Source organism: Palaemon carinicauda, chromosome 30, assembly GCF_036898095.1.
Source record: "Palaemon carinicauda isolate YSFRI2023 chromosome 30, ASM3689809v2, whole genome shotgun sequence".
Classification (NCBI taxonomy): domain Eukaryota; kingdom Metazoa; phylum Arthropoda; class Malacostraca; order Decapoda; family Palaemonidae; genus Palaemon; species Palaemon carinicauda.
Window position 1 is genome coordinate 54,048,169 of NC_090754.1, and position 17,647 is coordinate 54,065,815.

At 41.8% G+C, this 17,647-nt stretch overlaps 1 protein-coding gene across 1 annotated transcript in view; it reads left to right on the forward strand.

Moving 5' to 3' along the window:
* Positions 1 to 1,014: 1,014 nt before the first annotated feature.
* The window catches only part of LOC137623531 (probable phosphorylase b kinase regulatory subunit alpha), a 65,315-nt gene continuing 48,682 nt past the window's right edge, over positions 1,015 to 17,647 (forward strand). The window contains exons 1-6 of the mRNA XM_068354365.1: positions 1,015 to 1,170; positions 4,722 to 4,880; positions 5,971 to 6,187; positions 7,037 to 7,119; positions 8,616 to 8,807; positions 9,848 to 10,036. Coding sequence (XP_068210466.1) covers positions 1,093 to 1,170; positions 4,722 to 4,880; positions 5,971 to 6,187; positions 7,037 to 7,119; positions 8,616 to 8,807; positions 9,848 to 10,036 — 918 coding nt within the window. The 5' untranslated portion in view covers positions 1,015 to 1,092. The remainder of the gene's footprint in view (positions 1,171 to 4,721; positions 4,881 to 5,970; positions 6,188 to 7,036; positions 7,120 to 8,615; positions 8,808 to 9,847; positions 10,037 to 17,647) is intronic.

Below are 17,647 nucleotides of genomic sequence, written 5' to 3' on the forward strand. Positions count from 1 at the left end.
CATTTACAAATGTATGTTGAAGCTTGCACAAAAGGTGAACTGAAATAAAAATAGGGTTGAGCTAACTGAAAGAAGTAAAATTAACGCTTTTCTAAAAGAATTAATTATCAACTTTATTTTCACGAAGATAGGTCACACTATTAGTCCAAGCCAATGTATTTTCTAAGACTATTAATATCTTTATAATTGAATTCTTGAAAACTTTTCCAAGAATTGTTAAATTTCCATTTTGAGTCTAATCATTGTTCATTGCATTGCACACTAAAGGCTGATTAACGTGTTATGTCTAAAAATAGACACTTCAGTTACGTAATACAGTTGCAGGTTTACCGGGAAATATGCCAGTGTTAGAAATGTAATTGATATCCATTAATAACCAATATTAATATAGTCCTCCCCACATATATATAGTTTTAATATGTTCAAAACTGCATTTCTGATTTTATTGGTAAGGACACAATATTTTCATTTTATACAGTGTAATTTAATTTAATTGATAAAAAATTTATTTAGCAAGAAGTTTTTCATTTAATCAATATTAAATTTGATGATTAAATTGGTTAAAACTATACTCTACAATTCTATTTACTAATAATCTTGAGTTTATTCGCAAGGACACTTTGGTCTCGTTTCATACAGTATAACTTTATTTACTTAATGAAAAATGCAACTTGGTAATAAATTATTCATCTATTTAGAGTTAAATTTGATTATTAAATTTATATAAACTATAATAATCTATACTTTTGTTAATTAATAGCTTTTAAAATAAAAAAGAAATCATACGAAACCTAACCAAAAGAAGGTCCAAAACATAAGTTGCGCCTCTATGTCCTCTGAAGGGCAGCAGTATCATAGACGATTGAATCCTCTAAATGTAAATAGAAATCGAACACCTTTTAGAACTTATAAACACATTCAAAGGGATTAAAAACAATTGAATCCTATAATACGATCTTCTTTTGTTAATCTTAACCCAATAATCTTTTATTATTCTTAATACTTATAGAATTCAGCTGTGTTAAGGATCGTCTTGTGAAATAGACGAATGCAAAATAGACGAGCGGAAGGTCGCAAATATAATTCGCGAAAATGAGGAGTAGAAGTAATTCTGGCGTTCGTCTCGATTACTATCATCGTATAGTGTATCGCACTATCCTAAAATACCAGGTATGGTGATTGTCATTACATTTTAGTATCTCTTAATTTGATGAAATAGGTATTTTTATCCTTTTTGGTGTTCTATGGTATTGTTAGGTCAGAGGTTAAGGAATCGTTGGTTACCTTGGCTTACGGTCGTCACGGCCTTCTACCCAAACCATTGATTTCACGGGAAAAGCCTACGGTAGGCCTGGTAGACTGTAGCCCAGCTTAAACTAGATCTGGAGATAGATTACGTTAAATGTTTACCCATGCACCGTTCCTTGTAAACTTCCATTTCCCCATAGAATTTAGGTGGTGTATGTACGATAGCGGCCACCTGTATTATTATGTCTAACTTAGAATACGGCAGTGTAAGGGGGGTCGCAATGCCCCGAGGTAGGTAAGGACACGGCTTGTAGGTTAGGTTAGGGGTGAATGTTAAGGTTAGTTGATCTCCATTTTAATGACCGCGTGAGGAAGTGGCCGCTTATATACAAAGGCTCCGAATATAGTAAATATTTATCCATGTTGAGCCCTAAGTAAAATTATAAAGTCGTATCGGAGCCTTTGTATATCGGCGGCCAGTTCCTCCCGCGTGCATAGTTAATGGACACTAACTAATCTGAATTCCCCCCCTCTAACCTAACCTACAAGCCATGTCCTTACCTGCCTACCTAACGGGGGCCGCTAACGCGCCGTGCGACCCCCCTTACATTGCCATATTCTTAGCCCTCATTATGCATATAGGTGGCCGCTACAATACATACACCCCGCCGTATCCTTGCTTACCTATCTACCAAAGGGCTACGCCCCTCTGCAATCTCCCATAAACTGCCGTATTCTTAGCTTACCCTGAAACTAAGCCTCAACCCTGTGTTTATATCCTAACTGGCATCACTCCTAGCAAGATAACATTAAATATCATTCCCTAAATTGTAAAACTATCCTCATATATTTCAGACAAAGATGTGGGGTGTATGTTTAATGACAGCCAAGCCCCATAACTCCTGTATTTTCAACCCTATCACTAAGAATACGACAGTCTAAGAGGGTCGTTAGGTATGTAGGTAAGAAGACGGCTTCTAGGTTGAGTTAGGTCGAGAAGTTTAGGTTAGATGTCCTATGTTCATCGTTATACAAAAGCTCCAAAGATAAACAATACTTGGTCCATTAAGAAATTGATTTGACAAGTATTTAGAGAACTTACGTCTGTCCCAGCGAACTGCATTCACCCCCCCCCCCCCCCTTATGCCATCCCATGCATCTAGCAAACCTTCCATTTCCCCCAAAATCTTTCCTGCCGTTATCAACGCTAATATTGCCACTTCGGCTGGTAGATCAAATGGAAAAATTCCTTTGGATGGTAAATATATGATACTTTAATTTCTAGTCAAATATATAAACCATGTATTTCCATATGCGTTATCTTGTGTTTTATCTGTTTCTGATAATGAACACTTGTCCAAACCAGCTGTTTTGGGGTTTTCCAACCCCCACTCATATATGATTTACTGGGAATACCGATGAGAAACCGGAGTTTGGGTGGGGAAATAAATACTCTGTATTGATAAACTTGTAGTTTTTTATTTGTTGGATTTTATTTGAAAATTGTCATACATATAAGGAGGATCAGAAGTGTGATTGAATAAGAATTCAAGTATTTGCAGTTGAAATGGTATCACTATTTCTTCAGATATATATTTTGGGCAACTTGCAACTTACAATAGTGATATAATGTCATTTCTGGGCTCGACTTGTGTTGCTCCATGAAATGCTCCTCTAGCACCATTTCTAAGGCATAGTTATTGCTGAATATACCAGAGGAAAAAGTATGCATGAAATGCTAGGAATAAACCTAGCTTGCTCACTCTTTGAGTGTCGGTATAGTAAACTGGGGCGTGATTGAACCACGACCATAGGGCCCTCACCAATTAGACCTCTCCTTCATCAACATCCCCTGGAACAACGAGGTGCCGTCCTACACCTGTCTGCTGCCTCCTACTATGACTATCCCTTCCCACCCCTACACCTCCCCACCCCTACACCTCCTCACCCCCTAACTTCACTCCTCAACAGCACCAGCGTTGGTCAGACGTTCGTCAAAATCCCTTTTTTATTGTTCTGAAATAAGTGTAAAACACTTGATCATGCTTTTTTCTGTGGAGATACTATCACTGGAAAGTTATTATGCCCTAGGACTGGCCAGATAGTACTACTGTACATTGGATCCCTCTCTGGTTACAGCTCATTTTTCCTTTACCTACACATACACCGAATGCTTTTCTTTACACATTCTCCTCTTTCCACTTACACCAAATAACACTTGAGATAACAGAAAAATTCTTCTTCACTCAACTGGTTATCTACAGTACTACACTATATTGTTTAGTGGCTACTTTCCTCTTGGTAAGGGTTGAAGAGAGACTTGAGCTATGGTAAGCAGCTCTTTTAGAAGGACACTCCAAAATCAAACAATTGTTCTATAGTCTTTGGTGGCACCATAGCCTCTGTACCATGGTCTTCCACTGTCTTGGATTAGAGTTCTGATGTTTGAGGGTACGTACTCTCAGGCATACTATTCAAGCTGTTTATTCATTTCCTTTCCTCACTGCTATTTTCCCTGTACGATTATAAGTATGATATATGAGGTAGTTTTTTTATTGTTTTCTTAGCAAGGTAACATCCAAAGAACCACACACAATTAATTGAGCTCTCCAAGCACACCAGATACCATATAGTCCATAAAACATTGATGTAAGGAGTATGTGTACAATAGTTTAGGTGTTCTAAAGGGGAGGGCACTCCCCTGCCTCAGCCTGGAGGATTTTGGTGCTTTAGGAAAGCTTAAGATGTATCTATTTCTCTCTGCCATGCTATTAAGGAAATTTTGGGTTGTACTGTACAGTATTTAGATATAAGGGTTGAGATCAAGCTTCTTTATCCAAATAGGACACAGTATTCTAGGTTAATTTAAGGAACATTTAGACTCGCTTTACTCAACGGATGTTTTCCGTACGGAAATTTTTCCGCTCGTTAGGAGGCATGTCTTTACATGAGAGGATTTTCCCCGAGCGGCCTCCTAATTTATTTAAGCCGCCACACTGGAACTGCGCAGTTTAGCAGTATACGCAGCTAGTAAATCACTCCAGCTCGGAAGAATTTCTTCGTTGATTTCTAATCCGCTCATGTGAATCGATATTCCCGTAACCACTATTGTCACATAATTTTATTTCTTGTTTTTCTGTCTTCTTCAGTGACTTCCTGCTTGAACTATAGTATATGTATTTTTCAGTTGTTTCTCTAGTGTTTTTATAATATTTCAACATTATTGTTAGGGGTGATCTCATATTTGTTTATTCACACCCAAAATCCTTTTGGGTCTTCATCCCATAACTTAGAACTATGGTTAGAGGATTAGGGGAGCATATGAGAAAATTGTTTGCTTCATAATGATTGTCAGAAATACATCAAGCACAAGTTAAGTAGTTGTAGAAATATACGGCTTATATATTTGGCATAAATTGATTTAAGAAAGCTTTGTTTTTTATAGTGATGTTGCTTTTTTTATTATTATCTAGGATGCAGTCACAGGCCTTCTTCCGATAAGCCCGGAAAACGAACATGCCTGGGTACGAGACAACTTGTACTCCATATTTGCCGTGTGGGGTTTGTCCATGGCATACAAGAAAAATGCCGATTTGGATGAGGACCGTGCCAAAACGTATGAGCTCGAACAGGTAAGTAATGAACTTTGGTGGAAAGTTACGTACAGTACTTAGCATTGCCATAAGTAGTGTTGGGAATGCAAATACGCATTGCTATTCCTGTAAAATAAATGAAAAATTAGAATACTTTTACATAGAGGTTTCAAGAACCTGGATTCTCCATTGTCAAAAGGAGAATTGATCAGATTCTTAACCCTTTTACCCCCAAAGGACGTACTGGTACGTTTCACAAAAGCCATCCTTTTACCCCCATGGACGTACCGGTACGTCCTTGCAAAAAAATGCTTTAAAATTTTTTTTTTTTCATCTTTTTGATAATTTTATGATAAAATTCAGGCATTTTCAAGAGAATGAGACCAACCTGACCTCTCTATGACAAAAATTAAGGCTGTTAGACTAATTTAAAAGAAATTACTGCAAAATGTGCTGGGAAAAAAATAACCCACTGGGGGTTAAGGGTTGGAAATTTCCAAATAGCCTGGGGGTAAAAGGGTTAAAAGCTTTCATTGTCTTTTAGTTTTGATACACTTTACAAAAATGCTAATGTGAATCTGGAGGACGGATTTTCAGAAACTTTAGTACAGTAACAGACTAGCACTTCATTGCTTTACTTACTTTGTTTATTTATTTCCTTATTTCCTTTGCTCACTAAGCCATTTTTCCCTGTTGGAGCCCTTGGGCTTATAGCATTTTGCTTTTCCAACTAGGGTTCAAGCTTGGCTAGTAATAATAATAATAATAGTAGGGGCTTGTATTTATTGAAAGAAAAGAAAATGAGAATTTTTTTTATTTTAGGGTTAAATGTGAATAAAGTGAGCTTATAAAGAAGAAGCAATATAAACATAACTATAGAAATAAATTATATTATTAAAATTCCATTATTGCTAAAGGTAACATTTACTGACGATAAACTTATTTGTTTTCTAAGTACTGTATACAGTACATGCATAGATTTTCTATTGTATTTATACTTTGAGTAGTTATAGGCACATTAACAGTACTGCTTTCTACGCTCAGAATTTATCTTTAGATATAGATCTATTTTAGAGTTGCTGGAGTATACTTTTAATAATCTATCTCCCTCCTATTTTTTTTTTCTTAGAGCTGTGTGAAGCTGATGCGAGGGCTTCTCACAGCCATGATGCAGCAGAAGGAAAAAGTTGAAAAGTTCAAGCAGACACAGGCACCTATTGATTCTCTGCATGCAAAATACTCCTCCAAAACGGGTCAGATTGTCGTCGGAGATGGAGAATGGGGTCATCTTCAGATTGATGCGACATCGTTATTTTTGCTCGTGCTAGCTCAGATGACGGCCTCAGGTCAGTGTTGCGTTTTATTTGAACTATTTGATATAATTTTACTTTTTAATCAGTGTGTATGTTAGAGTTAGATATGAAACTATAAAGGATTGGAAATGAAACTATAATCAGGACAGGATTAGAAATGAAACTATAATCAGGACAGGATTAGAAATGAAACTATAATCAGGACAGGATTAGAAATGAAACTATAACAGAACAGGATTAGAAACTATAAGAGAGATTACTCGAGTGCCTTATGTGGATGAGACCATGATAAGGGGTAGATGAAGATGGTTTGGGCGTACTTTTCGCACTCCCCAAGAGAGGTTAGTTCACCAAACTTTTTATTGGGCTCCCAAGGCACTAGAGGAATTGGAAGACCCAGTCCTACAGGGCTGAGGGCTATGAAACGGGAAATAGGCGATGATGAATGTTGATGTATTGATTTAAAAGCCTAAGATAGAGATGACTGGCGAAGTCTAACTGAGGCCCTTTGCGTCAATAGGCGTGGGCGGAGATGATGATGACGATGATGTGTGTTGTTCCTTTGAAGGGCTTTTGATATTATAGAACTGTGGTTTTATAAGTTCAACTTTTGTAGAAGTGATGCACATTATATTTATTATGTGTATGTATTATGAAGCTTCATCTGTGGTGGATAATGTGGGAGGGTGGGCTGTGGCACCCTAGCAGTACCAGCTGAACTCGGTTGAGTCCCTTGTTAGGCTGAAGGAACGTAGAGAGTAGAGGTCCCCTTTTTTGTTTTGTTTCATTTGTTGATATCGGCTACCCCCCCAAAATTGGGGGAAGTGCCTTGGTATATGTATGTATGTATGTGTATGTAATGAAAATATTCTTTTTCAACAGGTTTGCAAATTGTGTTCAACCTAGACGAAGTATCGTTTATACAAAATCTGGTTTTCTACATTGAGTCAGCATACTGCGTACCTGTAAGTTTATTATTATTATTATTATTATTATGATTATTATTACTTGCTAAGCAAAACCCCTAGTTGGAAAAGTAGGATGCTATAAGCCCAAGGGCTCCAACAAGGAAAATAGCCTAGCGAGCAAAGGAAATAAAGAAATAAACTACAAGAGAAGTTTAAGAACAATAACAACATTAAAAGAGAGAGAACTGTACCCCAGTATAGCGGAAGCGCATGGCGCTGAGGCTATGACACTATCCAAGACTAGAGAACAATGGTTTGATTTTGCAGTGTCTTCTCAATTTTTTAGTTAAATCTTGCACATTTAAGTATCTTGAAGGCTTTCATTTCACAATTATTAGATAGAATTTTAGGTAGTTTTGTCACCTGCTAAGGATCTAAAGCTTTTAACCCTTTTACCCCCAGGCTATTTGGAAATTTCCAACCCTTAACCCCCAAGGGTTATTTTTTTTCAAGAACATTTTGCAGTATATTTTTTTTAAATTGCTCTAACAGCATTAATTTTTGTCATAGAGAGGTCAGGTTGGTCTCATTCTCTTGGAAAATGCCTGAAGTTTCTCAAAAAATTATCAAAAATAGGCAAAAAAAAATTTAAATGGCATTTTTTTGCAAGGACGTACCGGTACGTCCATGGGGGTAAAGGGATGAGTTTTGTGAAACGTACCAGTACGTCCTTTGGGGGTAAAAGGGTTGAAGGTTAAAGATATGTCATTTGGTATCCAGTTTTATGTTTGGTATTTAAGAACTGCTTTGGTATCTTATGAATGTGTTTGTCTACATTCGAAGAAATTTTGTCGTCTTGAAGGATTACTTCTCATCCGACAAGCACTCTGTCCTGAAGTACTTTGAAGCCATCTTTGTTTGTATATTGTACTATCTATAAAGTTGCTTTTACGGATTCTTGTGTCTGTTGTTGCCTATGTTGTTTCTGCATACATTCCGTAGAAGTTTGTATCCTCATATTATTTTCAAGTTTGTATAGTTTATATATGAAAAATTTATTTTAATGTTATTATTATTCTTAAACTTCTCTTGTAGTTTTTCCTTATTTCCTTTCCTCACTGGGCTATTTTCCCTGTTGGAGCTCTTGGGCTTATAGCATCCCTCTTTTCCAACTAGGGTTGTAGCTTAGCAAGTAATAATATTAATAAATGTATGGAATCTGTACTTGAATTCAAGCTAAATTATGCGAGTAGAGTTTAAATAGGGAATTTTATGTATTGATTAAACCTAAGGCTTGAAAGATTATGTCATTGTACTGTATAGTTACTACGAACTGGTTCACTATTTTGTGCCTCTCAGTTGTGTCCACGCTGAAATGAGGGCCCATGGAGTTCCTTTTCGATCAAGCTCCATTATGGAATTTGTGAATTTTTTTTTGGCCAGGATTTGCTGAGTAACTCTTCAATCTTTTACCAACTGTTCATGAGATATTTTATCACTTAAGAAGTACACAAGAATGATTTATGATCAGAATAATTTTGTGTAATTTGCAGGACTACGGAGTTTGGGAACGTGGCGACAAGACCAACCATGGCTTGCCAGAACTCAATGCATCTAGTATTGGTCTTGCCAAGGCTGCATTGGAATCCATGAATGAATTGGATCTCTTTGGAGCGAGAGGCGGACCAGCTAGTGTTATTCATGTATTAGCTGATGAAGCACAAAAATGCCAAGCGGTTTTGCAGGTTAGCATTTGACTCGTTAACGAGGATATATATTCAAAGGTCAAAATGCTTTATAATGTGGTATTTAGAAGAACATTTATTTAGAAATTTTAAATGAAGAAATTAAATCATTTTGATCTTGGTGACATATAAAGTTTTGGGTAGATTGAAGTGACATGTTTAGTAGTTTTTAAACAGAAAAATCTTTTGCTTGAAGGTATTTTTACCTTGTTTTTTAAGTTTATATACAATAAGAATTCTAAAGATATGGATTTTGTAAACATCCAGAAACATTTTGTTGATGTTTTAGAATATGTCTTATGTTTGCCCTTATTCTCTTAAGAGTATCATTTATAAACTAGAAAAAAAAACATTTAGGTACATGACATTTTATTAAAACGTTAAACTATTAGCATAGTTTTACAAGTAAAAATAATTAAATGGTAATACAAAGTACTTATTTTAATATTTGAAGTACACCTTGCCGAAGAAAACAAATTAACACAGGCAAATTATAGTCATCTTTTGAGGTAAATATCGGAAGCCATAAAGACCAAAGTAAAAATAAGAGAGAAAAAGATAGAAACATTTCGTATGTAGGGGAGCATTGGTTAAGTTTTAATGCGATAGATTTATTATATATTGAAAGAGTTTTAAATTTATCATAATTTTACCTCTTTATTCTTGATCTTCATTCACATTATACTTGAAGAAAACTCCTTAACTATATAGTAAGCTATAAATGGTAAAATTTTTCCACCTGTGATCTCCATATTTTTATCAAGTATTTGAAAGGCCCCATCTTTTTTTATCTTGCTTCCCAAGCATACCTCGCTTTAATAAACAGACAGTCTCTCTCTCTCTCTCTCTCTCTCTCTCTCTCTCTCTCTCTCTCTCTCTCTCTCCTCTCTCTCTCTCTCTCTCTCTCTCTCTCTCTCTCTCTCTCTCTCTCTCTCTCTCTCTCTCATATATTTATGAGACTAAGATACATGTACAAGTGAAATACCAAATTTCTTATCAGTTACATTCAGTATTAATAACGGCTATCTATTTATCCTCAGTCGATGTTACCTCGCGAAAGCAACAGCAAAGAAGTAGACAGCGGCCTTCTCTCCGTCATCGGCTTCCCAGCATTCGCTGTGGATGATCCTCTCCTCATCAGAAATACAAGGGCAACTATAGTCGATAAATTGCAAGGAAAATATGGCTGCAAAAGATTTCTCAGGGACGGTTACAAAACGGCTAAGGAAGTGAGTCGGACTTCTATTTTTTTCTGATGTACCTCAGTCTATGCTATTTTCTTTGATCTGTCATTTAACCCTTTTACCCCCAGGCTATTTGGAAATTTCCAACCCTTAACCCCCAGGGCGTTATTTTTTTCCCAGCACGTTTTGCAGTATATTTTTCAATATTAAACTTACCCGATAATCATGTAGCTGTCAACTCCGTTGCCCGACAGAATTCTATGGAGGGATACGCCAGCTATCACAATACTAGAAGGGGGTGTACTCACCAGCGCCACCTGTGGCCAGGTACTCAATCATTTGTTGTTTACACCTCCTCAATTATTCCTCTGTCGTGCCTCCGGCTAGACGTTCTGGGATACGCTCATGGTCTTCGAGTTTATTCTCGCTTATTTGGTGATGTATTCTCTTTGATTTACGGCTGTCGCATTACTAGAAACCTTCAGATATTAGCTAGATAGCTTTTATTTAATTCAGTTTAACGGTTAACGATTTTTTGCTTGTTTTTTGGATCTCCCTTTGACTTCTCTTGAAAACAAAATGTCTGACATTTCGCAAGCCCCCTCCCATAGACGATGTAGGTCTTGCAATAGGCGTATTCCGAAGGTCTCGGTAGATCCTCACACCGCTTGTTCTGACTGTAGGGACAGACCCTGTCAGTTAGAAAATCGATGTGAGGAATGCGCCGGACTTTCGGAATTGGATTTTGTCCGACTTTTGAAGTATTCTTCTAAGTTAGAGAGAATTAGAGCTAGGAGGAGTTCGTCTCACTCTTCTTTATTTTCCTCATCTCATGATCCCCAACCTGATCCTACCCCTGTAGTGGCTACCCCCGATCCTACTGTGTGCCCTCCGCCTGATATGTCAGTGGTTTTACGCGCTATTCAGGCTTTAGGCGATAAGGTAGAGTCAGTGGTAAGTGACCATAAGTCTCTGATGGCCGAAGTGAAAGAGTTGAAGGCCAAGAGTGCAGTGGGTGAAGTTAGTGCCAGTGCTGTGACGAGTGCTAGTGTCGGTGCAGTGCCTTGTACTAGTGTTAGTGCCAGTGTGGTGCGTGGGGATTTTTCTGTGCGAGCCAGTCGTTCTCCCAGTCCGGGACCTCTTGCAAGCTCCCAAGCCCAGGGGAGAAGCAATGTCGAAGGGCATAAGGGTTCGGCAGGCCTTGTTAGGCGCACAGAATTATCCTCAGTGGTTGCGGGCGTGTCTTCCACAGACCGTCACTCCCACTTGCAGACGATTGAGCCCGTCTTCCGCTCGTCCGCTGATCTTCTCTCGGGGAAGAAACGTTGGTCTCAGGTCTCTAGACCGCTTAAACGCAGAGTCCAGCCATCGAGTGCTCAGCCAGGTTGCAGTAGTTGGCTCAGCTCTGACTCGCCTCAGTCATCTAGCGACTGTACTCCGCCCAAGAGGAGTAAGGTACAACAGAGCTGCACCGGTGGTGCAACCACTGTTATGGCTTTACCTCAGTCTGCCACTGTTTCTGCTGATCCCAAGTGGTCTATGCTTCAGTCCATGCAAGCTCAGCTGTCGGACCTGATGCGTGAGTGTCGTGCTGAGAGTGTTGCTCCTCCTGCACCTGTGGTGCACCAACCTCCTGCACCCGTTCAGCCTGTGCTGCACCCGCCTGCACCGGTGGTGCACCTACCTCCTGCACCCGTTCAGCCTGTGCTGCACCCGCCTGTACCGGTGGTGCACCAACCTCCTGCACCCGTTCAACCTGTGCTGCACCCTCCTGCACCGGTGGTGCACCAACCTTCTGCACCCGTTCAGCCTGTGCTGCACCCACCTGCACCGGTGGTGCACCAACCTCCTGCACTCGCTGCACCCAGTCGCAGCTCCATCTGCCAGGCATACGAGGTTGAACCACTTTCTGTGTTCACTGTTCCCAGTGTTGTTCAGCATCAGCCTTCTTTAAGGCAACCTTCGGTTTGGGATCAGGAGGATTACTCCACTCTTCCTCCTCCTCCCCTGGCTGCTCCACCGGCGGTGCAACTCTCGGTGGAAGTACAACAACCTCTTCCACCTGTGAGTCAGTCTCCTCAGTTGCTGCACCGAGCTCTACCCGTGCACCCTGATCCTGCTCCTCAGACATCTCTGCTTGCGGGATCTTTACCTTGTTCTGCACAGCCTCGGTCTCTTCACGCTCCACTCATACCACAGGAACAGGAACGGACTACTCCGCCTCCGTCCTCCGTTCAGCTGGTGCATTCCTTGGGTGCAACTCTTGCTAGGAGTCATCCTCCTTCACCCTTGCACCTGCCTTCTGCTCCGACTGTTGTTCAACCTATGCAGTCTGAACCTCAGGTTTTCCCTCAAGTTGAGGTAACCTCTGCTGTTGTTCCTGCCCATTCTGACTCTGCGGTTCAGCATTCTGGTCCTTTTGCTTCGCTACCTTCTGCTGATGAAGTGTCGGATGATGAGGAGGCACATCTTGATCCCTCATCAGACGTGGAGGAGTCTAAGCCTTCTCCATTGTCTGTTGATTTTAGAAAGGTCTTGGCTCTACTCAGGGAGCTTTACCCTGACCACTTCGTCTCTGCTGTTCCCCGCTCTCCTCCATCTGAGTTTTCGCTAGGCGTGCAACAAGCTAAGTCGTGCTATACTAAGCTTGTCCTAGCTAGATCCTCCAAGAGGGCCTTAAGGATCTTAGGGGATTGGCTTCAGTCTAAACAACACCTGGGCAAGACTTCCTTCATGTTCCCTCCAACGAAGCTCGCATCGAAAGGTTGCGTTTGGTATGCCACAGGGGAAGCACCAGGCTTGGGAGTTCCTGCCTCTGCCCAGGCTGACTTCTCAAGTCTGGTGGACTCGCCTAGGAGGACTGCGATGAGACGCTCGAAGGTTTGTTGGACCTTCTCAGACCTGGATCACCTTCTGAAAGGGTTGTTCAGAGCTTTCGAGATGTTCAATTTTCTCGACTGGTGCCTGGGAGCCCTCAGCAAGAAAACATCTCCTGCGGACAAAGACTCTGCCATGTTAATTATGTCCTGCATGGATAAGGCTATCAGGGATGGATCGGGTGAGCTAGCGTCGTTATTTGTATCAGGGGTGTTGAAGAAAAGAGAACAACTGTGTTCCTTTCTCTCAGCCAGCATTACACCGTGCCAGCGGTCTCAGCTCCTTTTTGCTCCACTCTCTAAGTTCCTCTTTCCAGAGGAGCTAGTTAAGGACTTGTCGGCTGCCCTGATACAGAAGGACACGCACGATCTTGTAGCTTCATCGGCTCGTAAGTCTAAGGTTACCACCTCTGTCCCCAAGACTTATCGCTCTCCAGTGGCTGATACCCCGGCCACTAGGTTCATACCGCCCTTTCGTGGTAGAGCCCCCAGCCGAGGAAGCTCCCGTCCAGACTCTCACAGGGGCAAGTCTAAGAAAGGACCCAGGACATCCAAGGGAAAACACTGACTCTCAGATTCTCCAGACAACAGTAGGTGCCAGGCTCAAGATCTTCTGGCAAGCCTGGGAGAAGAGAGGTGCAGACGCACAGTCTGTCAGTTGGCTGAGGTACGGTTACAAGATTCCTTTCTGCCTCAAACCGCCTCTGACCACATCGCCCATCAACCTCTCTCCCAACTACAAAGAAGAGGACAAGAGGCTAGCTTTGCAACAGGAGGTGTCGCTACTTGTGCAGAAGAAGGCAGTGGTTATAGTCCGGGACCATCAATCCCCGGGCTTCTACAACCGTCTCTTTCTTGTGGCCAAAAAGACAGGAGGTTGGAGACCGGTGCTGGACGTCAGCTCTCTCAACGAGTATGTCACCAAGCAGACGTTCACAATGGAGACGACCAAGTCGGTCTTAGCAGCGGTCAGACAGGAGGACTGGATGGTCTCATTGGACTTGAAAGATGCATACTTTCACGTTCCCATTCATCCAGACTCCCAACCTTTCCTGAGATTCGTTTTCGGAAAGGTTGTCTATCAGTTCCAAGCCCTGTGTTTTGGCCTAAGCACAGCTCCTTTGGTCTTTACTCATCTGATGAGGAATGTAGCGAAATTCCTGCACTTATCGAACATCAGAGCCTCCCTCTACCTAGACGACTGGCTGTTGAGAGCCTCCTCGAGTCGTCGTTGTCTGGAGAACCTCTCTTGGACTTTAGATCTAATCAGAGACCTAGGTCTATTAGTCAATTTAGAGAAATCTCAACTCATTCCCTCCCAATCCATTGTGTATCTGGGAATGGAGATTCAGAGTCGGGATTTTCGGGCTTTTCCATCGGCCCCCAGGATAAACCAAGCCCTACAGTGCATCATGAGCATGCTGAAGAGGAGCAATTGCTCAGTGAGACAGTGGATGAGTCTCACAGGGACCCTCTCATCTCTGGCCCTGTTTGTCGAGCTGGGGAGACTCCACCTCCGCCCTCTTCAATTCCATCTTGCAGCTCATTGGGACAAGGGCTCGACTCTAGAAGCAGTCTCTATCCCTATCAACCAAGAGATGAAGACCACTCTCCGGTGGTGGAAGCACAATCTTCTTCTCAAGGAGGGTCTATCATTGGCCATCCAGACCCCCCATCTTCTTCTCTTCTCGGATGCATCGGACTCGGGCTGGGGTGCGACCTTGGACGGACGGGAATGCTCAGGAGTGTGGAACAAGGAACAAGGATTACTCCACATCAATTGCAAGGAACTGTTAGCAGTCCATCTTGCCCTGTTGAACTTCAAGTCCCTCCTGCTAGGCAAAGTGGTGGAGGTGAATTCAGACAACACCACAGCCTTGGCTTACATCTCCAAGCAAGGAGGGACCCATTCGAGGAGCCTTTACGAGATCGCAAGGGACCTCCTCATTTGGTCAAGAGGTCTAAACCTCACTCTGGTCACGAGGTTCATCCAGGGCGATATGAATGTTTCAGCGGATCGCCTCAGCAGAAGGAATCAGGTCATTCCCACGGAATGGACCCTCCACAAGAGTGTGTGCAACAGACTTTGGACGTTGTGGGGTCAGCCTACCATAGACCTGTTTGCCACCTCCATCACCAAGAGACTTCCGCTTTATTGTTCCCCTGTTCCAGACCCTGCAGCGGTTCATGTAGATGCTTTCCTTCTGAACTGGTCCCATCTCGACCTGTACGCATTCCCTCCGTTCAAGATCATAAACAAAGTTATGCAGAAATTCGTCTCGCACGAAGGGACACGGTTGACACTGGTTGCTCCCCTTTGGCCTGCAAGAGAATGGTACACAGAGGTACGTCAATGGCTAGTAGACTTCCCCAGGACTCTACCTCTAAGAGTGGACCTTCTACGTCAACCACACGTAGACAGGTTGCACCCAAACCTCCACGCTCTTCGACTGACTGCCTTCAGACTGTCGAAAGATTCGCTCGAGCTAGAGGCTTTTCGAAGGAGGCAGCCAGTGCGATTGCCAGAGCTAGAAGAATTTCCACTCGTAGAGTCTACCAGTCTAAGTGGGAGGTCTTCCGAAGCTGGTGTAGAGCCAATTCAATATCCTCTACCAATACCTCTGTGATCCAAATAGCTGACTTCCTGATTCATCTTAGGAATGAGAGATCCCTTTCTACTTCTACAATTAAAGGGTATAGGAGCATGTTGGCCTCAGTCCTCCGCCATAGGGGTTTGGACCTGTCTTCCAACAAGGACCTTCAAGACATTCTCAAGTCTTTTGAGACGTCTAAAGAACGTCGTCTTTCCACTCCAGGCTGGAATCTGGACGTAGTCTTAAGGTTCCTTATGACATCTAGGTTCGAACCTCTCCAGTCAGCTTCCTTCAAGGATCTTACCCTCAAGACTGCTTTTCTCGTTTGCCTTGCCACAGCTAAGAGAGTCAGTGAGGTTCATGCCTTCAGCAAGAACATTGGTTTCACAACCGAATCAGCTACATGTTCTTTTCAGCTTGGATTCCTAGCAAAGAACGAGCTTCCTTCACGTCCTTGGCCTAGATCGTTCGAAATACCTAGCCTCTCCAACATGGTAGGTAACGAACTAGAGAGAGTTCTTTGCCCTGTCAGAGCTCTCAAATATTATCTGAAGAGGTCTAAACCTATTCGAGGACAGTCAGAAGCCTTATGGTGTGCCATCAAGAAACCCTCGAGACCCATGTCCAAGAATGGGCTTTCGTACTATATAAGGCTTCTGATCAGAGAAGCACATTCTCACTTAAAGGAGGAAGACCTTGCGTTGCTGAAGGTAAGGACCCACGAAGTAAGAGCTGTTGCTACTTCGTTGGCCTTTAATAAAAACCGTTCTCTGCAAAGCATTATGGATGCAACCTATTGGAGGAGCAAGTCAGTGTTTGCATCATTTTATCTGAAAGATGTCCAGTCTCTTTACGAGAACTGCTACACCCTGGGACCATTCGTAGCAGCGAGTGCAGTAGTAGGTGAGGGCTCAGCCACTACATTCCCATAATCCCATAACCTTTTTTTAACCTTTCTCTTGAATACTTTTATTGTTGTTTTTATGGTTGTTACGGTAGGCTAAGAAGCCTTCCGCATCCTTGGATTTGGCGGGTGGTCTATTCATTCTTGAGAAGCGCCTGGGTTAAAGGTTTGGTAGAGGTCCTTTAGTAGGGTTGCAACCCCTTGTACTTTGGCACCTTTGGGTTGATTCAGCCTCCAAGAGGAACGCTGCGCTCAGTAAGGAAGACGAACTTTAAATAAAAGGCAGAGTAACGGTTCTATTCGACTTCCTTACCAGGTACTTATTATTTCATTGTTATTTGAGATAACTGTTATATGAAATTTGGGGATACTTAGCTATCCTTTAATCATGTACACTGGTTTTCACCCACCTCCCTGGGTGTGAATCAGCTACATGATTATCGGGTAAGTTTAATATTGAAAAATGTTATTTTATTAATAAAATAAATTTTTGAATATACTTACCCGATAATCATGATTTAATCGACCCTCCCTTTCCTCCCCAGAGAGAACCAGTGGACCGAGGAATAATTGAGGAGGTGTAAACAACAAATGATTGAGTACCTGGCCACAGGTGGCGCTGGTGAGTACACCCCCTTCTAGTATTGTGATAGCTGGCGTATCCCTCCATAGAATTCTGTCGGGCAACGGAGTTGACAGCTACATGATTATCGGGTAAGTATATTCAAAAATTTATTTTATTAATAAAAATAACATTTTTTTTTAAATTGCTCTAACAGCCTTAATTTTTGTCATAGAAAGGTCAGGTTGGTCCCATTCTCTTGGAAAATGCCTGAATTTTCTCAAAAAATTATCAAAAATATGAAAAAAAAATATTTTTATAGCATTTTTTTGCAAGGACGTACCGGTACGTCCATGGGGGTAAAGGGATGGCTTTTGTGAAACGTACCAGTACGTCCTTTGGGGGTAAAAGGGTTATAGGTTTAAAGGCCGCTCATGAATGGCAGAGGTAAGGGACAGTGACATTGCCCTATCAAGCAGGACAATGCCCTAGAGACTGACCATATATGCATTCATATGATCAGCGTCCAAGCCCCCTCTCCACCCAAGCTAAGACCAATGAGGGCTAGGCAGTGGCTGCTGATGACTCAGTAGATAGACCTATAGGCCTCCCCAAACCCTTCATCCTTAGCTCACAAGGATGGTGAGGTTGCAGCGACCAGAGGAACTAACGAGTTTGAGTGGGACTCAAACCCCAGTCTGGTGATCACTAGTCAAGGAC